The 25,373-nt window shown below is 33.4% G+C and overlaps 1 protein-coding gene across 1 annotated transcript in view; it reads right to left on the reverse strand.

Moving 5' to 3' along the window:
* Positions 1-18,722, reverse strand: part of GABRG1 (gamma-aminobutyric acid type A receptor subunit gamma1) — a 41,347-nt gene extending 22,625 nt beyond the window's left edge. Inside the window, exons 1-2 of the mRNA XM_037529247.2 lie at positions 18,490-18,722; positions 4,113-4,261 (exon numbers count right to left, since the gene is read on the reverse strand). Coding sequence (XP_037385144.1) covers positions 4,113-4,261; positions 18,490-18,593 — 253 coding nt within the window. The 5' untranslated portion in view covers positions 18,594-18,722. The remainder of the gene's footprint in view (positions 1-4,112; positions 4,262-18,489) is intronic.
* Between the last annotated feature and the right edge of the window lie 6,651 nt (positions 18,723-25,373).

The following is a 25,373-nucleotide window of genomic DNA, read 5'->3' on the forward strand; positions in this document are numbered from 1 at the left end:
TGAATAAAATTTCCAGTATACAATGCAAAAAGGTTAGGCTATCTAAGTCATCCATTAAAACTAAGGAAATTAATTCAACCAAAAAATTGCTGGATAATTTGTTGTGTGATAGTCATAGAATTTTAGGATTGGAATGGATTTTAGAGTCTAAATATGATGTAATCCTACTTAATGCAAATCAATGGTGTGTTGGTAAATATTTGAAAACCTTGCTCTCAGAAGGGGGCAAAAGCCCTAGGTTGAAGCTTTTGCTGATTTCCATGCTGTAAATACTCTCACAATGACTCATTTATAGGTGATTGATTATAATGTGAAGTCATGAACACAGAGATAAGACAATGTATAACAAATAGCTGTTGTGAGCCAGTATAAACCCTCAGACGCTAGAACATGAAGCATAGTTATGATGATTAAACAAGATATTTTTATTCTTGAGGTTTTAAGCTGTGTCATACATTGTTTGTCCTTCTTCCTTTATCAGTTACATTTTATGATTCCTACCTACTTCCCTGAACAGCAGCCTCCATCTAAAGCAAATATTTCCAGATCGGATTCTTATGAGAACTTAATAAATATTTGTATACCTCCTTCTTTTCTTGTTAAAAACATTCATTTACATTATTTAACATTGACTCCAGCGTAAGGTGTCTTTTTAATCTAATTCTCAAAGAATATAATGGGATTCATCTGTTTTATTTTGTACATATTCATTGTTTTTTCCCAGTTAGCCTTAAGAGGTATATACATTATTCTTATATTCTATAAAAAATAAATGTATCTGGACCTCCCTGGTGGTGCAGGGGTTAAAGTATCAATGTTATCAAGCTATTGCCAGCCACTGCAGCATGAGTTCAATCCCCAGCCAGGGAGGTAACCCACATGGCACAGCAGACTTCTCTCCCATCTTGCCTGCTGCTCCCCTCAGCAGTAAATGTCAGTAGATCTGCTTCTTCTGCTCCCCACTCTGTCTCTGGTGAATCCTCTCACCCCCACACCTCTGGCCTACACCCCAGTTCTTGTATGCATAAATAAAAATAAAACTTAAAAAAAATTTAAAAGCAATCATAGCATATGCTCCTAAAATTACTTTCCTGAGTATTTACTCTGAGTTTAATATGTGTGTCCATAAAAATACCCACTTATGAATGTTTACAGCAGTTTTATCTATAATTCCCCAAACAGGAAGTATAAAGATATCTTCAGTAAATGGATAGATAAACTGTAGTACACCATTAAAAGAAATATCTTGAATCATAAAATGATATGGGCTACAAGACCCCTCTGGCCCATACCCCAGTTCTTGTATGCATAAATAACTAAAAATAAATCTTTAAAAATACATGTATAGAGGTATCAAATGATATAATCAACAAATATCACAATAGTTTATTGAGTGACATGACTAATGAATATCCACAGTAGTGACATTTTTGATTGCTATTTAACCTTCCAGCTTTTGCTAGGTAATTTTGGTTTTTCATGATGAAAGATTTACTATAATAATGATAATTTATATTTATAACATTTTTGTTTGCTATGAAAAACATTTTCATAGTTTTTGGTGTTTTTGCCCACTTTTCCCAACAAATAAGACATAAAGGCTCCATTTATTGATTCAAGCAAGTATTTATTGAGGAATGCTTGTAATGTGTTCAGAAACTAGACAAGAAAGTTAAAACCATTTGAGACGAAAATCTGTCATAGACCTCATTGAAGTTTATACAGAGATAAGACAATGAAATCAAGCATAAAATCCCACTAGAAACATTGAAAGTTTCCATACTTAAGTAGCTTATTTTTAAAAATATTTATTCTTTTCTCCTTTCCAAATTTTTTCCTGACTTTCTTTTCTGACCTATTATTTATAATTCTGACAATTTAGACATTAAACTTGACCTGAAAAAACTCACCTCCTTCTCTAATAAATAGCTCACTGTCTGTCTGAGTCTCCATCCAGTCGTAAGACTCCCTGTGTTGGTACCCTCCATTCTGGAAGAGACCCCAGGGTAGCCAGCTTCATTGGAAACTTAGGAATTTTAAAAAACATGTCTACATAATTTTAAAACAATATAGTTTTGTATTTTACAGTTTAAAAAACCCTATGTCTATGAAAATATAATAATCTTTATAAAGTTTACTGTCCTCAAGTAAAAGTTTTAAATACATGGTTTCTTAACTAGACCACAGGGAGATTCATTTGTAGTAATTTTAGTATACTAAACAACAGATTTCGTATACTAAACAACAGATTTCTCACACAATTGATAAAAACATAACTTGATCAGATAGACAACAATTGCATTCTTAAGCAAAAATAAATTATAAGAAAGGCCTTATAATTTATCTTACACTGATGACTTCTGAGAGTTGCTTTAACTGTTTATTTTTGACTACCCATAAGTGGTAGCCAATAAATATATCATTAAGCTTATTATAGCTAGATTTACAGAATGCTTTTCATGTAAGTCAATTAATAAGAGAATAGTTTTATTGGTTTGATTTATAATTATTTTTATTACCAGTTATAAGAAGTTAAGTGAAAGTTACCAGTCTTATTTAATTAGACCTTTTGTTTTTTCAGTTCATCTAATTAACCAGCAAAGACTGCTTGATCTCTATTGCATCATACTCAAAACTGAAGACTCCCTACACTCAGAAGTCAATAATACCTGAAGACATCTTTATTTACAGAACATACTTTTCACATTTACAACGTAATAATTGTAAAATAATTACAAGTGATAACTCCTGGTTTCCTGATACCAACATTTTCTTAGACAATTATAACAGAGATATACACATTTAGAAAAGCACTAACTCTGCCAGGATGGCATGAACCAAACCATTTTATAATGAATATAAATCAAGTTTATCCGGGACCAAACAAAAGAAGAATCACATCAATAAGTCCAATGTAGAAATTGCTATTGATGAAACCATTTGATAAAAATTATAAACACATATTTGCAAACTATGTGGGTTTTTGTTATTTTGTACCCTATTTTACAATTTGAAACTGAACTAAAATATGTCATATTAATTTTGAAACTATAGCTATAATTAGATGCTTCAAAAAACACAATAAAGAAAACCAAAAAATTCTGTATTTGTTCCTTAATGAATCACTACACCTTTTATTGATTCATATTATGAACAATACTTGCAGGTAAAATTAATTTTAATTTAAGACTAGAAAAATGAAACTAAAAAGGAATTGACTTTCCAGGGTCATTAAATTTTTCAGAATGCGGGCACATTTCAGAATGTTTCTTCGCCAACACCCACAGAGATCAAAGATCTGTTTTTGTGATGTTATAACAATGACTGAGAAAACTATGCACTGCCACAGCAAATTACGGTTTTGATGGATGGAAGGCACGTATAGATAACACTGGATTTTTTTTGTGAGGCCTCTTTCTGAGTTGTGATGTTAAGTACTCTGCTTTAAGTATTTAATCAGAATATACCAAAGTAAATTCCTAGTGGAAGTAAGTACCAAAGTAAATTCCTAGTGGTTCCTAGTGGAAGTGAATATATAGAACTAATAGATATTCTAAGCAAATCAATAAAGGCCAGAAAATAGGAGGAAATCAATGGAGTTTTTCCATTCAGTTTCCACATAGCTAAGGCACAACTGAAGTCCATAGTAGCTTTTTTTTTAAAGAATTATTTATTTATGCATACAAGAATTACGGTACAAGCCAGAGGTTGAGAGGATTCACAGAGACATGGTAGGGAACAGAATAGGCAGATTGACTGAGGTACACTGCTGAGGAGAATAGCTGGCAAGACAGAAGAGGTCTGCTGTGCCATGTGGATTAGCTCCCTGGTCTGGTATCATACTTGTGTTGCAGTGGCTGCGGATAGCTGCATAGTGCTGAGACTTGACCCCTGCCATCAAGGTAGTCCCATAGTAGCTTTTAATCATGTTTTTTTGATGCTCTATTCCCATCATATTGAGATATACTTAGCAGACTATGCAGGGTTTTTTCTCAAACTCTGCAGTCTGACATACACCAGACATTCAAGGAGTAATAGATACATGATTAAAATAACGTCAGTAAAAACAGTTTCAGAGTCACCAAAATCCCAGAAGGATAGCTTATACTTACCTCCTATATCTGGGCGAAGTTTATTGTCATAGCCTTGAAGCAGTGAATTAAGAATTTGTGTGATATCTCCTTCATGAATCTTTGGCGCCAACACCCAAGTTTTGTTCACTGTTAAATCCTCATCATCTTCATCATCTGCTTTATCAACACTAATTAATTTAAAGAAAAAATGTGAAAGAAAGTTCTCCTAAATTGTGTACTTAAAAGTTTGGTTTAAGGTTATTATCATAGTGTAAATAGTAGTAAGGAGGGGGTAAGCATTAGAAACATTTTATATTCAGTGACATAATACCTCCATCTTATAAACTGTTCTGATATATAACTTATCAAGAATTAAAATTCAATACAAATATAACATACAATATTGAAATAATGAAATTAATCTTGACCATTCCACAACTTTTATTAAAGGGTCACAGTGATTATGCACTGAAAATGGGAATGGCAGCCCTAATCCCTGCAGTACACACTCCAAATAAACTTATATGGTGACTGTAAACCACCACACCCATAAACAAAAATCAGAAGGTAAATAAATATAGGAAAAGTCACAATAATTAGTCTGGTGAAAATGTGTCAAAATTCTTATGCAGAAAATAACTCTGGAAATACAAGTAAATAAAGGGTTAGGAAGAAAAGGAAAAATACTGAATGCATCTATGCTTCTTTCTTTTAAGTCAGAAGAACCCATATCTTCCCTGTCCTTCCAGAAGACCAGTCACACTAAGATATATGCTACTGCGTTGCTGCATCCCTAAGTGAAGGCAAAAAGGATAGAGCCACAGTTGACCTCCAGTGGACATATAGCCTGAATGAGAAATTAGCATTTAATATTATATACTACTGAAATTTGGGGGTAGTTTACTTTTATTCTATACAATATTTCCTCCAATGTGAAATCTTATGGCTCATTCAGTTAACAAACCTGCTGTGTTCATTTGTAGTAATTGTTTTGTTATGTTTTGTTATGTTTTGTTATATCCAAAAGTTAAATTACTACTAAAATAATGTTATATGACTTCCTGCAAGCTATAATTTATTTAATTTTATTTCAAAATATAAACATACATATTTACATACAATAATTCATAAACTAACACTTTCAAAATACTTAAGCATTAAGAATCCCTGCCGATGTGTTCTCCAGGAAACTTTTCTTACTTAATGAGAATTGCTGAGACATTTGAAAACAACACAAATTTTAGAGCATCTATTTTTTTTAAATCCTAGTTTTATAAACTAAAACATTTATGGATAGAGGCAAGCTATTGCACACAGAGGTAGATTTCTTTGAAATATGATTGTAGTCAAATAGAAGTTCCCAGAAAAAAATAATAGAATTGTTTAGAATTAGAATAATAGAATTTTTTATAGTAGCTACATTCTGGTAATCCAAATGAGCACATGTTTATGGTGATTTATAGCCTCCTTTTTCTGTTCATTTCAGAGGTAATATGTAAATTGACCTTAGTGATACTGCAAAGTTATCTTTTTTCATTTTGGGCAAGATTTGTAAATTACCTTCAGAATACTTGAATATCATAATAGTATTATTTTGGTGATTAAAAATAATGTTTTAACTTAAAAATGGGTAGTATAACATAATTGATGTCTCAATATTTTTATAGAGTGGAAGATTTCTATAAAGTTTATAAGTGTTGAGTGATGATTTATTTGGGGGTAACGAATTATGATTTTCTTAGATAATACTCTGAGAATTTCTACACACATGCTCAAACACTTGCCTCAAATAATTCAAATATATATATAATTTTATCATTAAAATGAATACATTTAGACATCTGAGTATAGTTTTTCTAATTGTTTATTTAAACAATTGATGTTCTTTTTATTGTCTTCCACTGAGTGTCTATAGTGCAGCATTGAGTATCTACCATATTTCTGCTGCTATGTACTAGGTTTCTTCCACATGCTATTTCATTTTATTTTTAACTTTTTAGTTTTTATTTTAATTTTGGGATTACACTTTTGCTCTTCTATTTTTACACATGTTCCACTGACCTTCCACCAAACTGCCTGTGCCAATATACCCTGTCTCCCTCTGCCATGCTCTCCCCTCCATCCTGCCTGTTCCTTCTGTAACCATGAAATTATTTCGCGGAGTTCAAGATTTAATATGTTCTTTAATAGGAAATAATTCCATGAAATAAAAATTAGTTTTCCTATTTTATAGTCAAGTAATATAAGTTTATAGAATTTCCAGGTCACATGCTATTAAATAATACAGCCTGTATTTAAAATAAGATTGATTTTAAGACTCATTTTCTATTTTCCTTAAACTTCCTATGGTATCATCACATTTTATCATTATTTATGATTTATCTTCAGTAAACATTTTATTTTTATTTAACAATTCAGAGTATTTGGAATTTTTTTAATACATAGGAACACAATATTTATGATCATTAATTAATTAGGAACTGCACCTGGATTGTGCATGTCACTGTGTTTAGTCTCTGCCATTGAGTTCTAGGAAGTTATAATAATAACTTTAAGGAGAGAGCCTGGCAAAATGGTGGCAGAGTGAAGAAGCTGGACTTGCCTACACCAAACATGCACTGAACTGATGTAAAACAAAGCCCGAAAACCCAAAGGAAAAACGGACACACGTTAAGAGCATCAGCCACATGAATACAGGTAGCAAATACTTTAAGCAAACTCTGTTGAGGGTGATAATGGGGCAGTACAACCCACAAGATGGCAAGAGGGAGAACCAGCTGTGAGGCAGAGTTCTCTACAGATACTGACTCACATGCACTCCATATTTGGGTTTCCTAAGACCTGGCACTGTACTGGATAAGGGGCAGGAAGGAGTAGTTATCCAGGGACAGAGGGTGTATTGCTGGAGAGCTGCAGATATGAGGAAACAGAACAAGGACTTCTGGCTTTAATGTGTTACAGCTGTAGCCTGAATAGGGTCAGCGTATCTGAAATTCTCTTTACAAGAGGCTACTAATGAAGCCTAACTGAGCGATCCAAAATTGCTGTACCTCTGGCTGAAATATCCACAACACTTGTCACTGACCACACAAAGAAATGTTTCACAACAGTAGTACAAATACCTGAGATTACTGGAGGTATTGCTTTGATGCCTGCTGCCGCAGTCCTCTTTTATACCTGCTACCCCTCAGTAGAGTCAGTTCTCTGACTATTCCAATAGGTGCAAAAACAATTGAAAATTTAACCCTACAAAAACTTATACAAGATCAAAAATGAGGAGACTGAAGAACACAATGCAAATGCCAGAACAAAAAAATCACACTGCAAAGAGCCCAAATTCAGTGGCGTTGTAGAGCATGACATAAGAAGACTTCAGGGCAACACTCTTGGAAATATTGATGGAACTTAAAGAAAAAAAAATAGAAAATATGACATAACAATGGAATAAAGATGACAATTGAGGCAGCTACATTCAGAAATAATAGTTAAGAAACACTCGCTGATTTAAAAAATAAAATTGAGGACCTTAATAGCAGACAACTAGAAACAACGGAGAGAATTAATGAGCTCAAAACACAAGGCTGGATAAATCAAGAATAGAATAAGGTAGAGAAAAAAGAATATAAACAAGCAAACAGTATAAGAGTTCTCTGGGACAACATAAAGAGAAATAATATGGGATCATGGGGATTCCAGAAGAAGAAAAGGAGAAAGGCATAGAAATCCTGTTTAAAGAAGTAATCTGAAAACCAGCTCACTATGGGAAATGGACCAGAAGTTATGATCCAAGAGGCCCAAAGAGTTGCAAGAAAATAGTACCAGACAGACTTACATGAAGACACTAGTAATAAAGTTGTCAAGAACTTTAAACAAGAAAATAATATTAAAAATATGAAGAGATAAAGGATAGCCAACAGAAGAACAGCAATCACACTGTCAACAGACTTTTCAGCAGAAACATAAGCATGAAGGGACTGGAAAGAGGTATTTAAATTATTAAGAAAAAGACTAGCCTAGTGCCTCCCCGGTGGTGCAGCAGGTTGAGGCCGCACCGTGAAGCTGTCCGCAACCTCTGCAGGTTAGATTCCTAGAGGGCCAGGGAGAAACCCACATGACGCAGCAGACCTCTCATGTCTCGCCTGCTGCTCCCCTCAGAAGTGTCTTCGGTCCGTCTGCCTGTTCTGCTCCCAACTCTGTCTCTGGTGAATTCGCTCACCCTCCAGTGCCTCTGACCTGTACCCAGTGCTTGTATAAATAAATAAATCTTTGGGAAAAAAAAAAGAAAAGAAAAAGACTAGCTAAGAATCCTTTACCCAGCAAGATTAGCAATCAAGATAGAAGAGTAAGGAGTTTCACTGAAAAGCAAAAACTAAAAGAATTTATCAACACCAAGCTACACATTAAAAATATACTAGAGGGATTATTCTAAAGCAACAGAACAATGAATGTTGATGCCACCACCACCTAGTTAACAAGGAGGAGGAAGAGAAAAGTAACAGTGTGGTCTAGAACCAGAGACGAGATGTCATACAACCAACCCATCATACACTATCATGTACTAACTACTAAGCTCAGGAGAATCCTCGATCAAAAAATAATGGGAGTTACATAGGAGATAACAGAAATGGAACTCAAACAAAACATAATAAAAACCCATCACCTTTTTCTTTTTCTTTTAGTATTGTATTATTTTATGGTTGAGGTAACATCGTTTCAACACTGGAGATGATTCAGGGGTGTAGGTTCACATGTCCTCACATATATGTTACCACCCCACACCCACCACCAAAGTCTTCATGATCCTCCACCATAGTTCTTTTGCCCTTCGCTCCTTTTCCCCTCACCTCGTTTTCCCCTTCTATAGCCTTCATTCCACAGACAAATTCCCAGGGTTTGTTTGGTTTAGTTTTGTCTGTTCCTTTCTTTTGTTTTTCTCTATTACACTAAATATCACTAAGCAATAGAATAAATAAAGGCAATACATACTATGTATTGTCATATAATTATGAAGAATATTCATTTTCCAGCATGAGAAAAGAATAAATTTCCATATCAAATCAATAAATTAACATAAACTAATTTTTATACATAAGGTAAACATTCATTGAGGTTTGCCTGGGTTGGCCTTGGTTTACAACTGTTGTCCTGGAATAATTATTCACAGCATCCTCTTTCATTCACATAATGACCTAATTTGGATGATAAATTATACAATCACCCTGTATATAGTTCATATAAATGTGACTGTGAGTGTCCTGATTCTGACACCTGGGAAGTATCTTTCATTAATCTGTTAAGACAGTGCAAATGAAACTTGGAAGCCTCATCTGTGATCTATTGCTTATGACAAATTAAATAGATTTTATTTATAAACATTATATATGTTTCTATAAGCACTGTAGTCAAGTGGAAATTTACAGGAAAGAATCATGCAGCACCTAATGTTTCTAAGTAGAATACAGTCTAACATGAAAACTTACAAGTGCTAGCTTTTTAGATCTGAAAGTCAAGAAAACAGAAGTCAATTTTTTTAAAAAAAAGATAGTATTCTTTTTTGTTTACATAGTCAAGCTACTAAATTCTTCTGCACAAAATCTCCTTTGTAGGGTTGTACTTCTAAACATGTGTATAGCTCATAAAAGTTTGTAGGGAAACAAAATAGTAACAGTGGTAGATAGCAGAGTTAAAGATTTGAACTTTCAGAATTTAGAGAGGTGGAATGGCAATCCATTCAATTCTGTGACCTGGCATCTAACACGTATAGAGAGGAATGTTTTGGAAATCTGAGGAGGGAGAAGTGGAAGCTAACTGAACCTAGAATATTAGGTAAGCATTTTGCACTTGCATTGTCTGCTTCTAATTTGTCCAGTGCTTAACTCTATCAGGAAATTGATCCCATTGCATCTTAATGGACTATTTTTTTAGTTATAATAATACAGATTTACTGTTTGTGATGGATTAGAGAATTTAAGCCATTTTATTTATTTATGACTCTAAGCTCCCCTTGAAACAAAAGGTTAATTTATTCAATATATTATCACTGGTATTTATTCCAATGCCTAACACATATTAGGTCTCCAATAAAAATTATTCAGTAATTAAATAAATAATGAAAAACATATTGTAGCTCATCTTGCTGGTACAATGAATCAAGAAAAGAAACAATTAAAAACTAGTACTGTTGGCCTTAATAAAAGAACTTATCACAGATAACCTAATACAAAATTAACATTGGAAAGTCAGTAGATTTCTGCTAATAGTACTGATCCATCACAAACAAAAATAGGAAAAAGAACTGATTTCCTTTACTGGGACAACACAACCTATAAAATGATTAAGAAGAAATTTAACTGAAAAAGTTTTACTCTTATGTGAAGAAAATTAAAAATTAATTGAAGATAAAAGAATAGAAAAGCACAAAAGGCAGCTTTTGATTATAAAACACTGTCGTTAATATATCATTCCCAAATTAGTTTATAAATTAGTGAAGTTTTAATGAAAATTCCATGGTCCATATGAACAGGCTTAATTATTATAGGTAAGAAAAATAATCAATAAAAGAGTTTATAAGAAATTACTGAAAAAGGGCCTCCCCGGTGGCGCAGCGGTTGAGCGCTGGGTTGCGAAGCTGCCCGCAGCCTTTGTAGCGCCGGTTCGATCCCTGGCTGCTCCCCGGCCACCGGAGGAGGGTCCCGCATGGCGCGCAGACCTCTCCTGCCGCCCGCTGCTCCCCTCAGCAGTGTACTTCTGTCCTTCTGCCTGCTCTGCTCCCCACTCTGGCTCTGGTGAATTCTCTCACCCTCCCGCGCTTCGGACTGTACCCAGTGCTTATATAAATAAATAAAAACAAATAAATCTAAAAAAAAAGAAAAGGTTTCTTTCAAAAAAAAAAAAGAAAGAAAGAAAGAAATTACTGCAAAAGAATTACTAGCTGCAATTTGTTCTGCCAGAATAAGAAGAAAACCAAATAAAGTGACTAAAATCAAAGCCATATTATAACAACATACAGCTAAATTAATGAGAAAAAATTGATCATTCAAAATCAAATCTTTAAAGAAATGTTAAATATGATAAAAGCAATTACTCAGTTTAGAAGAGATGAATAATTCAGTAAATTATATTGAAATGCTCATTTAGAAAAAAATAAGATTCCTACATATATAATTAATTGCAGATATTAAATAAATGTCTATATACAATAAATAAAATTTAAAATTATTAAAGAACATATTGAAGATGTTCCTTCACTTTTAAGGTAAGGAAATTTTTCTTAACAACATGCAATTAACCTGGGAATGAAAATAACTTATGGATGACATAGAATACTTTTGACTATAATGAGAAACAAAGGGTAGATCTAGACGGATAATATAAATGGTATATAAGAAATCAGAGGGGGAAAAGTCAATAAATAGCTAACATGCTAATACTGTCCGAAAAAAAATTTAAATGTGATGAGTATTTGCCATCACATTGACAAAATAGTACAAGATGAATGGTGACTAGTGCTGAATATAATAATGACAGAGAACAGTTTTATAAAAGTAAATTGCTTTATGATAATTTAGCAATCACGATGAAATACTGACACTAAAGGTATGTCCACATTAATGTATGTATATAAAAATCATACTTTAAAATGAAAAAGAGAAGAATCGCTTGTGGAATAATTTGATAAATGAGACTTCTTCTATAATTGAGAATAGAACATCATCATTAAAGTACACTAATCTAGAAAGATATCTCTGACATAAAAAAGCTAGATTTCTCTCGTATGAAAAATATACACATAAATATCAGTCTAAACTTATGAAAAATCTGAAAGAATAAGCTCCAAATTGTTCCAGTGATATCTATGAAACTTAACAGAACATAAATTAAATTTAGAAACAATGTAACTCTTCATGACATTCACATTTTCTAAGCGTTTGATGCTCCTATATATTAGATAAATTCTACAAGATAGCTAAAAAATTTAAAAAGTGGAGACATAATATTGAGACTTATTAAATTATGAAATATATTTAATGTTTTTAAAAATAAAATGGAAGGAAAAAAGGGAATGAGTTCTTCTGAATGCAGAAAGATACACCATTTTTCCTGCTGTGGGAACATAAAGTAAGAGATAACATTTTCTTTGAAGGGACAGGAAAAAAAACTGAGAATAGAAAAAAAAATTCCTTCCCCCAATTCCAGTTATTACAATCTGAAAGTTTTTGAAATGAATCACAAGAAAATAACTGAAACAAACACTCAAATCATTTTCATGAAGTGGCAACTTAGCTGGTGGAACAGGAAATATTCTTAGTTACACTTAAACTTATCTATTCAATGTGACTATTCTGTGCTAATTAATGTGGATATTTTGTGGACAAGATACTCTACTACATGTGTTGGAAAATTATTCTAATAACCCATTTCTAAAATGGCTAAGAAGTATATTCACACATCATGCATTCATAAGTAAACTAGAAATCTAAACCAAAATTATCTTATTGGCCAGGAGTTGTAATTCTAGCACCTTTAAAGCTATGTGGAGGTTAAAAATCACATCTTGCTCAACATTAAAATATCTATATTAAACCCACTATATTCTAAACAGATTTTCTGACTTGCCCTTCCAGCTACATGTTGGGAGAATAGGGTCCTACTTTAGTTTACTACTATATTCCTACTACTTAGTATGGTTGTTAATTAATATTTTATTTAAAAATAAGAGAAATGTTAAATCTCTGAATACATTGCATGTATGAAGAAAAGATTGCAACATTTATAAGTTCACTATTAAAATTACTTGTATAGCCTATAATAGAACGTTGCATTTTAATGGTACCTATTTGATGAATAGAGTAAAGGATCTCCCAGAAGACATAGTAATATACTTTTCAAAAGGCCTACCAACTTGTGAGACCTTGTTGCTGATGACGGAATACTAAATTCCTCAATTCTTTTCTCTCTCTCTCTGTCTCTCTCCCTTTCTCTCTCTCTCTCCACCCCTCCTTCCCTTTGCTCCTTCTCCTCTCTTTTTCACTAACATACTAACATTGCCCCAAATTGACATCCATGACTGCTGAGAATATTCAATCTTTTGCCAGAATTAATGCTGGATTCCTTAGTGTCTCCGCTACAGTTCATCTAGAATTCTGAGTAGCAATTAGGTCATTTTATTATCCTTACTTTTTTAGAATCTAGAAACAATCTAACAGAAAGTACTAAAGTCTAAGTTCACTGGAAGCAGGGAATATACCTTCATTGTCCTGTGAATCTAGCAAACATACCATCACATACATGCCCTGCAAGTCTTAAGGCAAAGATTGTCTTGTCTACCACTGCATCTCTAGTCCCCAGACTTCTTTTTAGCACATGGTAAGCACTGAGTAAATGTTTGTGGAATGAATGCTGGTGCTCAATAAATGTTTATTGAAAGAATTAATGGCTAAGACTATTTCCTAAAATATGGGGGTTCAGTTGCTTAAACTATTCTAATACTGATTGAATTAGATTCTGAGATTTTAAAAAGGCAAAGAAACATAAATTTCATCTGTCTCCCACAGACTTTAAGAACTCTAACAGGTTTCTGCTTGAATAAACTTAGTGATAAGACATCATTATTTTGTTAGAGAGCTTTTGTATTGGGAAGAAAATGTGCCTTCACATACCTTTCACTACTTGGTTATAATTTACCTTTTACATGCATCTGTAATAAATTCATGATTTTATATATCTTCTTTTTTCAAATAGTAATAATTTGATTCTTCAACAAAATTTGCCTAAATTCCAAATTTTTGCTTTTAATTTTATTCTAGATCAAGTACTCTAATATGGCAAAGTTCTCCCTAGAATAATCTAACACGGAACATATTGTTTCAAGAATTCTGTGAGATTTTTCCACATACTGTTCTTTTATTGACAAACTTATAATGGCAGTGCTTTGCTTTTCTTTTCCTGTCCTGTCCTTACTCCCTTCCCTTTTCACTCTCCTTCATTCATACTCATATTAATTGCTTTGATATATACTGTATTTGCAATCTGAGAGATATGGTGGTTAAGAATGTAGACTCTGAGTACAAAACATGAATTTGAGTCTAGGGTAGAATATTCATTTATTTTATAATTTAATATAATGTAATTATATTTTGTAATTTAACAAACTAATATTTAGCAAATTTGTAAATATTACTGTACTCCAGTTTTCCCGATCTATAAAATGAGAATAATAATAATAATAAGTAGGCTTTATTCTCCCATTATGTTTGATTGGTAATTTGGCTAAGTATATCCTTCTTGGTTTAAAGTTTGTCTTTAGAATTTGGTACACATTTTCCCCATATATTAGTAGTACTGATGAGAAATTTCATAGTTCTCTAATTCTTTTTTTAATTATCATCTGTTCCATCAGAACCCTCTGTCCTTAAAATTTTACTCTACTGTTTATCTTTGAAGTTCTGAAGGTATATGTCCTTATTTTGACTACAAGATGTGGTTCTTTGATTAGTAACATAACTAAGTTTTAGCTGTGTTATGAATTCTGTAAGGATAATAATCATGTCTATCCTCTTCACCTCTGTATACACCCAGCATATTGTACTATGGATAGCACATGTCAAGTATATTTTTTTTTTAGATATTTTTTACATCATTTTTCATTTTTGCACAATGTATGCATTTTCCTCTTGGTTATAGTCCCCATATAATTCCCACCACCCTTGTTTTGATCCTACTCCCTTCTCCCCCCTTGTAGTGTGTCTCTGGTTTATAGTTGCCTATTGATTTTGATTTTTACTTTATTATAATTAGTCTTTTTCCTGATCCCTTTATTTAGGTTTTCAGATTTGTTGAATCAAAAATGAATGACCTCTCCCAAATTCAAAAGATACTTGATAACACTTAAGCATTGAAAAATTTCACTCTACCGAACTTAAATCAAGTTAATTAGGGTAAATAACACTAGGATCACTTTGACTCACAGAATATGTGTTATTATGTCTTTCCAGTTAAAATTTTAAGTGTCATGGTGTTTGTACCATTTTTCTATCTTGGTCTTGAAACAATTTTGAAAGGCAGATGTCATTTCTGCTTTTCACAAATGAGGATACTCTACCTCAAAGATTTACCTGAAATCACTCCAATGAGAAATGGTAGAGCTGAAACTATAATTTATATCTGATGGTAAAGTTCAGGGTTCTCATTTGGAAGACAACCATATATGAATTACCCTGCTGAGGTCTATACATTATATGCCTTCTCTTCTTCTCCATGGCAGTTATATATCATATATCATATATTTTGAAGTTTTTTTGAATTTTCCACCCTGTCTTATATCTTCTCTTTGGAACCCCACCTTCATTATTGTACTCTTAGATAAATTTTAATTACCCTTGTGTAGATAAAACATATTAGTCCAATGTTTAAATGAAATATGAAACATTTCCTTATGCTGTTTAGTCAAAATCTAATATTATATACTAAAACAAAATGGAAGAGGGGTATTAGAATAAAATGGTGGAAGGTAATCCTAATAGACTTGATTTTAAAAGGATTTATTCATTATTGCATTTGTGTTGAGTTTCAAAATAATTTTGCCTCTCAATTCAACTTTGAATATTTAATTATCAGGGAACATCAATAGTTACTTATTTTGTCCTTAAGTTTCCATGGTTTTCTTAGCATTTTATTAAAATGTCAATTAGAAAGTCTAGATATCAAAAGAAAAATCATCCATTCACTATCACCTCCATAAAATATATTATTGAAATTACTAGAAAGCAGTATATTTTTTGAAGTAAGTATATTTAAATTTTTCATTTGGGCAAGTGCCTAGATGAATATTGAGTCCTGAAATTGTTATTAAAAATAACATGTTTCTTGAGTTTTCTAAGCTACTAGTTCTTAGTAAAAGTTTATTATAAATTGTTTTAGCACAGCTAAAATTTCAAGGCACTTTTAAAACTTTAAAAATTTGATTATAGTCATATTTTTTTCAACAGTATAATAAGTTAAATCAAGCTCAAGAAATTTCAACAAACTTGGAAAGATACCATAGGACCTTTTGGAGAATGAAAAACAGGAACAATGGCTATAGCTTTTAGTGACAAGAATAGAATAGGTTTTCATATTTCAGCAATATAAAAATCAATGTAGTATCTCTCCTTTATGCTTAGTGGAAACTAATGATGAAACAAGGCATTGTTTCTGAGTAGATATAGAAATAATAATTTCCAAATTGATATACCCTCAAAGAGATGACTTTTAAGATTTATTTTAGAAACCAGCTACAACACATATCAAAATTCTTATAAACAGAACCATCCGTGGCTAGTGTGGGAATAGTCCCTCAAGAGGCATGCATAAGGCATTAAGAATGTGAAGTGTTTATCATGCTGACATCAATTAATTCCAACTATGACAAAAAGGATGAAAAGTTCATCACATCTGTAGTTACTTTAAAAAGTGAACACAAACTCTCATAATTGAAGCTCTAAGAGCTAATAATAACAGCAACATATAGCTTTTTAAAAAGATTTACTAGCTGGAATAATTCAGGTTTTCTATAGTACTATGATGAAATGATCTATTTTTAACTGCATAATTATTTTCACATTCTCTTATTCACTCACACATGTTTTTTGAAAAAGTATATGGCATTCCCAATTAGAATTTCCTTCTTGAAAACTACCAAGAAAAGTCAGTGAAGCAATCATTGAGTTATTTTGTTTCAGTTCAAGTCATAGAAGCATGTCTTGAGTCTACCAAAGTCTATCTTTGTCCACTATATACCACTCAGGTCTTTAACTCTGAGTAGCTTGAAGACAGTTCTGGATCCAGTTACAATGATCATAAGATATGTCTTCAAACAAAAGATTATGCAAAACAAAATATTTCTTTACATAAATGATAGGCCTTACATTAAACAGCTTGCCCATTTGTTGTTTAAATGGGAAACTTGTACTTATGATGATAGGAAAGCATACAGGTTGTTATTTCACAAAAACACTGGGTCAAACAGTTTTCACTTATGAAAACACAGATTCATTTGTAATATTATGAAGATGAAAGAGAACACTGATATATGTTGTACCAACATATTTTCTATGCTTTTATAATACATTCAAAGAAATAAGTCATTATGACTCTATATGATATATACATATTTTATTTACATATGAAATAATAAATCAAGCTTCTGCATAAGCAGAAAATTTAAGTTTCTAAGGCAAAATGGTAAATAAATTAAAAGTATTCTTTAAAATGCATCAAATGTCAAACATTTTCTGCTATAAGTCTAATATTACTTAGCATACTTTCATTTGTTCCACCAGAATTAAAAGCAAAATATTCATAGTAACTATATACTAAAATAATCACCCTCATAATTCATTTTAGCAATAATGCAAATAGTTATAAAGGCATGTTTCTATTCATATGATTGCATTTCACTCTTGAGTGTTAAGCAGTATAACAAAACACAATAATATAATCTTAAATGCACAATTATATAAAGCACAGTTATACGATATAAAGTAGTACATCCAAGACCTAATCAGTGTGTATGTCACATCAATATATTTTAACTCCATTCACACCCACTACTCCTATATCCAGATGCAATACCTGAGCATTTTATTTTTCTACCAGGATAATTTTGAAGTTTAATTAAAAGATATTACAGCCCAAGTCTTGTTCCTGCTAAATTGTAGGCTTGGGGGTAGAAATTGCTCTCTCTCTCTCTCTCTCTCTCTCTCTCACACACACACACACACACACACACACACAGAGAGAGTTAGGATATATTCATATCACCATACAATTTTTATTTACTTGTATACAGCCAATTAAAAGAAAAATCATTCAGACTAGACTCAATAAAATATATACAATTATTTCTGTCTTTAAATATAACATATTTTCACAGATGTTTTAGCCATATTCATAATCATTCCTATTGAAAAGTTTGCTTTTTTTCAGAAAAGCAAAAAGGTAAGATGTGGGAGTAGGCAATATTAGTATACAAAACAACATTATACATATCAGGCTGTGTAACAAGTTTCTAAATTAACTTTGTCTTTAAAATGCAGAATCATTTGGAAATTCATCAGTGGCAATTCATTCACCAGATTTAGTGATGGTTAAAATCAATTCTACCCTTTCCCAAACCCAGTAACTGAATCTTTACTAGTTAGTTACTAATGTGTTTCAAGTCAAAAACAATTGAACTCTCCTTTCTGCTTCACAGATAAGACTGATTTCATTCTATCTGAAAATGAGTACATCTAATTAGAAAATAAAATGATGATAAATATTGCACATGTGCCCCAGAAAATGCAAATTACTTAATTTAGGTTTTTAAAAAGAAAGGGAAATTATTGGGAAGGGGGTAGATGCCAAAGAATAGTTTTAAGTCTTTGAATTTACTCACCAGTTGCCCAAATGCAGGGCCAGTAGCAAGAACATCAGCCTCACCCCTCTACTTTGACTCCACAGAAGAAAATGGGAGGAGAGAAAAGCTTTCCAAAAGCCCATCGGGATTGTTTTTCTGCTCAGTTCTCTAAGCAAGTCTGTCTCCCACCTAAGCTGCAGCCCGGTGAGTACGAGAGAAAAAGGAGTGTAGCAAAGCAAAGCACCTCCCAACCAGGTAGGATGCGACTCCCAGCAGAATTGAGCAGGGGAGCCAATCACAGCTAGAGGGTGCCGGCATAAATTAGCTAAAAAGGGACTGGGCCAATCAAAGAGCCAACGAGGCGGGGCTGTCCCCTACTAGCAATCTAGCCCAGTAGGGAAAAGGGCTCCGTCTTTCTGAAAGAAAAACAAACCTCTTCTCCCAGCGAGGGGAAACGGTTGAGTGGCCTTGACATAGTCCTTCCCTAGGAAAGACAGGCGGACTCCCTCCTCTCTGAGCATCCCTCCCAGGGGTAACTCTAGGGAGCCGCTACTTCTTTCCTCTCCCGCCTTGGATACTGAATCTGTCTTCTAAGAGAGACCGCGGGAAGCTGGCATGTGTAATTGATTCGCCCAGACACGTGAAGGTTCTCCTAATTTTTGTTAATTATCGTTCATTTTGAGTGTGGGACGGTGTGTCATTTCTCAATGCCCGGCACGAACGAGTTCTCAAGAGACACGGAATATATAATCGAATGAATGAATGAGCTGGTTCGGTGCATTCCTGGTAATTACGTTCCCTAACCCACTTCTGCTGCCTTTATGAGTGAGAGAATTTGCAGTCTCTTTCCGGGCACCAGAAGACGACACTGATGAATAATACCAGGGAAAGAACTATCTCATTCCACAACAACATAAACAAAAACCCGATTTTAAAAAGGTTCTCTTAGCCAGAGGAGCTGTTAACCTATTACAAAGGTGATCCTTTACGTTTTTTCCCTCCCTAGTTGCCTTTACATTTTCTTTTCTTTTCTTTTCTTTTTTTTTTTTTCACTCCAGTGTTTGGTCCCTAACTTCAGAGGCTCTGCTCTGAGTTTGCAACACAGCCCAACAGTTACTATGGCAACCAGAAAGCCTCTGGCAGCTTGAACAACTGTACAGGGGAAGGCAGTGGTGCTGGTGGAAGCCGGCTGGCTCTGCCCAGCCATCTTCTGCCTTTATGCCTTCCTAAATCCTTGCTTCCCACCGAAGTCGCCTGGGGTTGGGGTCTTTGGCTGTCACATTAATCAACACACAATCACCTGAAATTGACCAGATTCAAGAGAGAACTGCAATTTACCTCCTAGTTACTTGAGAGTCTTTCTCCAGGCGAACAGTTCAAAGCAGAAGTAACTGTTTCTGCATAACAATAAGGTAACTGTTGCTACCCTACCTTCTGAAATCACTTAAGGAAACTGAATGGGGGTAACAAGGTTACTGATATTTTCTTGCCCAGAATAACAGATGGTGCAGTGCTGGGTTTTTCTTTCCTCTTTGATTCTCCATCTTTTTAGTCTCCTCTGCAAATACGCATTTACGTCCCTGTTTTTATTTTCCTACTACAGTTTAACTAGACAGCAGTATTCTCTTCCATGAAGCATATTAGTCCAAGTAGCTCATATCAAATAATTTATATAACAATAAAATTTCATTATAATAATTTTGGTGAATATATTTAGAAATTGATATCAATATAAATCTGGGTAGTTTTTTCTCTGTTTCAATTAAAAATGTACTTTGGATAGCAATTTAAGTGTTTCATTGGATGCACACGCTAATTCACTGATCTGATTAGCCAGTGAACTAGGAATTAATTTGCTTGAAGTATGTAGTGAATAACAAATACTTGCCCAGCTACTCTTTACAGTTTGCTAAGATTAGGTAAGATTTTTCATATAAATGGGGGCATGATGCTGCTTAGTGTTAGACAATCATAGTTAACACTAAGGTCTTATTGTTTTCATATGTAACTGAAAGATGCTAAGAACAGTTAAGGGAAATTAATGGAAAGGAAAGGTGAATATACCCTTGGGTTGTTACATCTTGCCTATCTTCTCCTGTGAAAGAAAAAGGACTAGAGTAATTTCCATACTGGAGTAATTTTGTACTGAAATATTTCTGAACTTATTTATTTCTTACAAGCACTCTTATCTGGCCATTTCTCAGTCTCTATTTTTGAACTTTTCTCCTTTCATAATAAATTTCTTCTGGGAAACTGAGCTTATTCTGCCATGATATTTAATTTTAAGTCCCTATAAATTGTGTAAAAGGAATCTGAACTTTCCAGAACTTGAAGAAGAAATGGTAATTTTGGATATTAGTCATACCTTCACCTTAATAATCTGTTTCACTTGATTAAATAAAAGTTTTTTGTGTTGTTGTTGATACATACTGTGAGTACTTTAAAAAGTCAAGAAGTTACATTGTACTCACAGAAGTACATAGTATCTCACTGAGGAAGCTCAAGGAAAATAGACCAGGAGTCTTACAATTTTAGATAATTAGAAGACCAAAAGTTGCTCTAGGGTAGTCGTTATAGGGAAAGCTCTCTGTCTTCCATTATGGCAATGGTTTCTGACTTGACACAATTTGACACAAATGTCTTGGGTCATTTATCAACATCTGGAAGTATTTTCACTTGTCACAATTTGGGGAGTGAGGTGATACTGGCATCTCTGTGTAGGGTTCATAATTGCTAATATACATTCTAAAATGCAACAGATGGTGTCTCACAACAAAGCATTGTAGAGCTCAAACTGTCAATAATGTCAAAGTTAAGAAGCCCTGTGATAGGAATTAAAAGAACAGGCATTCATGTTCATTGCAGCTGATGATTTCCTTGTGTTGTCATTGAAGGCTCCATTTCCCTCCTTCCTCCTTACACAGGCTGAATTCACAAACTTTTTTTTTTATGGATCACATTAATTTTTATCACAGCATCTGCGATTTATAGTCCATAATCGTCATCATTATTTTCTCCTAATTACAAGGTTTGATCTGAACAGCATCAACAAAATGGAGTGTATTTTGGGACATGTTGAATGTAACAGGGATTACCTTACAGTGGATCAGGTCCTGTCACAGATACCAGAGGCAAAAGGACAAGGGCATTGAGTCTTGAGAAACTTGGGAGGGCAGCTGGGGAGAGAGATTCTTGATCTGCTCTGCTCTCCTGCTCTTCTCAGCACACCACAGCTTTTATTAGCAGAAACAACAAAGTTACAATGCAAGCTACAGGATGGGGAGAACCACAGAACAGTGGTTCATTTTCTTATTTCTAAGTATTCAGCATATTTCTGGCACACATTCACCATCAAGGTTCTGCATTATCAAATTGTTCTTTTCTCACACTGTTTCACTGGCACGAGAAACAACATCCTGATCTATACACAGGCCAGTCTTCCAACCCGTGCTGACCAGTCTTTCAGCCATGACCAGTCTTCCAGCCATGACCCTGATATTTTCCTTGTCTCAGCTTTTTATGCCTTAGGGGTCTCCAACAAGGTCCTACATATAAAGAGGTTAGGAGCATATATTTTCTAAAGGTTACACAGAGAAAAATAAAGGTGGCAAAGTTCATTAAAACACTTTAAACAATTTCTTGAAGAAAGTTGTCAGTGCAATGGAGATTAATTATTTTCTGGAATGGAGATGACGAAGGAGTACTTAACTTTTCCCAAGAAATGGAGAGAGAAGCATGATAGAAAATAGAATATTGAATTATATAGTTCTGATAGTTTCTTGACATAAGATACCGTAATTGATTTGGCTATTTTAAGTTACTAAAAGCTTCCACTAATCCTGTGAGGTAATCTTCTATTGTATTTCATTTATATTACAGTTGAGAAAACTAAAGAGAATGTATTTAGTATTTTTCCTGGACTTCACAGCAAATAAGTGGCAAACCTTGGATTTCAAGCTAGGGAGGCAGGTTTCAGAGCCCATGTTTTGATCTGCTGGGTGACATTGTCTTTCAGATAAGAGATGAGTTATCATCTCTGCTTTAGAGGAAATAGTTGGTATTTCTTTCAAGGATGCCTTTTTCCCCTCAGGCTAGCCAACATGATTATTTCAGTGACTACATACTAGGGCATCATTGTCATGAAAACCTTTCATATTTTATTTTAAAGTATCATTCCATAAAACTGCCAAGGTGGGGAACAGTTTCTGAAGAATTCCCCTTCAGCAGCTATGTTTCAAAGGAATTTAAACCTATTTAGGACATTAGCCACTTGCAGGCAAGAGGTCCAGCACTTGAAGATTTATCAATGCCTGACATTTAATGAAAACCCTAAAGGTCTTCATGGAGCTTTATTATATCAATTACTCACTCACTTCATATATAGCCTAAAATATTTTATTCTGGAAATGTCCTGTCAGTTAGTTTCCAAGATGACTAGAATCTAAATGTTTTAGAATAAATAAGATCTAATTTGTTAATTTACAATGACATTTTTATTTTTATATTAAATTATTATGGACAGATCCCACATATATAAAGGAATTGTCATATGATATCTGCATCTAAAGTTCTGTACTTTGCCTATACTGTACATGTGTTTCATTTATAGCAGTTGGTATTTTTCATGATGCTATTTATCCCTAAATGACAAATCACTATGGCAGAGACTCTTGTTTTTGTGAAATAGTGGATACCCTGTCCTGAAGAAAAGTGAATTTGTGTATTACATATCTATTATCTATCTATTGAAATAATTACATATAAGTCATAAAAACACAGATTTGGGTGTCTCAGATTTAGGTGTACAGATTTGGATATAAAAGGGCTAATATCAGGCGATATTTCTCATCATACAAGGATTTGGGACAAGCTGAGCCCCTCAGAAGTATGGAATATTGCACTGATATTATTCAAAATAAAAAACTTGAAAGACAATTAGAGAAATTGGTTCACATCCCATGGGCAAAAAGAGGAATATATTTATCTGGATGTCCAGGTTAATGAAAAAGAACAGGAAAATGGGCAATCTCTGAAACAAATTATGAGCCATATAAGCCAGGTATATAGAAATAAATGAGCTCAAATTCATATTAAAATAATTTGCAAGTAGAGTAGATGGAGAGTGGAAAGCATCTACAAATTTATACATCACATATGCATAATATTGTAAATATTTCCCTAAATTGAGTATATGATTAGCAGTTAATTTGATTAGTAATTAATATTTGATTAATCATTTGGGCTTTTACAACTAATTAATTTCAATAATTCTTTTCCCATCATAAGAAATATGAGCACTTATGTATTATTCTCTGCAAACTAACTTTTATTTTAGTAGTACAGCATTATTCTTTGAAGCTGGTAGTTCAGTTGGTAATGTTTCCTTTATTGTTACTAAAGGTACCTTTCAATTATTCTGCTGGAACAAATGTTTCAAATTGTTATGAAGACATGGAATTATCTGCCATGGTCTTTAGGAATAAATTTATCACATGAAAATTTTTTCCTGAAAGAACAATTAATTTAAAGAACATGTTAGATAATTTTATGCTTTTATAAACATTGAAAAATTACCCAGGACTCATTAATTTTTGAATGTTATTTCCAAATTTGTCAATTTAACAGCTTTCCAGTAGGTTAAAAAATCTTAAAATTTATATTTTAAATGCTTTTTCAGGAAATACATTTATGTAAAGGGTATGAAGACCTACATATGAAAACTTTAATACCAAATACAATAGCAAAAGGCCTTCAATATACATTTGCTCAGCAAATATTTAAGAGAACTCATATTACCACTTTGCTAAATTTATCACTTTTCTAGTAAAATCAAAATATTTCCAAGAATTTAGCAATTTATAATTTATAAGTTAATGTATTTATTCCCATAATGCTGATCCTTTGCTTAGTGTTTTGTGACCTCCTAATGAAAGGATGGATTGTATTACAGTCTTCAAAATCTTTTTTACACAAATAATATATATTAATTTTGTATGCATTTATTTTTCTGGGAAGACATTCCATTTCAGTCTCAATGATTCAGCAAGTATTTGACCATCTATAAGAGATCCTTAGTAATCTCCCTCAAAAGTTAAGTTAAAAATAATACTTCTCTAAAGTACTTATTCATATACCATTGATTTGTATATATGTTGATCTTTTCTCTATACCCACAACCAAAATTATTTAAATTTTAAACACGGTGTTATTACCATAAGCCTTTGTACTCTTGGAAGGAAAGAATATAGCATGATTAAGAAACAAAGTAAAATAATGTTATTTTGTGCATTAACTTATATGTGGAATAGCCTCACAGATTTTATTTTTTCCTAAGTGGAATTGAGGATAGTGATACTTTGAGATAATTTCATCAGCCCTACTTATAGCTCAAATAATTGTGTTTCAAGAATTTGCTGCTGACTGACATGGTGAAGAGGTTCATGGTTTTGGTGTCCTTGTGGTACATTTTGCCTTAATCTGTTCAGTAATTGAAGTCTGTGTGAATTTAAAGTTGGTTAGTCAGCCATACAAGGACAGTATAGATTGAATTGATCAGTGTCCCCCTGGTAGAAGATAAAGTCATCTTTTTTTTTTTTTAAGATTTATTTATTTATGCATACAAGAACTGAAGTGTAGATCAGAGGTGGGGGGGGGGTTGGGGGGGAGAGGATTCACCAGAGACAGAGAAGGGGAGAAGAACAGGCAGATCTAATGAAATACACTGCTGAGGGGAGCAATTGGCAAGACAAGAGAGGTCTGCTGTGCCATATGGGTCACCTCCCTGACCAGCCATGGATGGAAATTGTGCTGCAGTGGCTGCGGATTGCTTCATAGGTTGCTTCTTAATCCCTTGTGCCACCAGGGAGGCCCTGCACACACACATTGTTTATGGCCTGTCTGCCCTGAGTTAATTTTCCAGCCCC

Source organism: Talpa occidentalis, unplaced genomic scaffold (genome assembly GCF_014898055.3).
Source record: "Talpa occidentalis isolate TD23 unplaced genomic scaffold, MPIMG_talOcc4v2.1 talOcc4.6, whole genome shotgun sequence".
In the NCBI taxonomy this organism is placed as follows: Eukaryota; Metazoa; Chordata; class Mammalia; order Eulipotyphla; family Talpidae; genus Talpa; species Talpa occidentalis.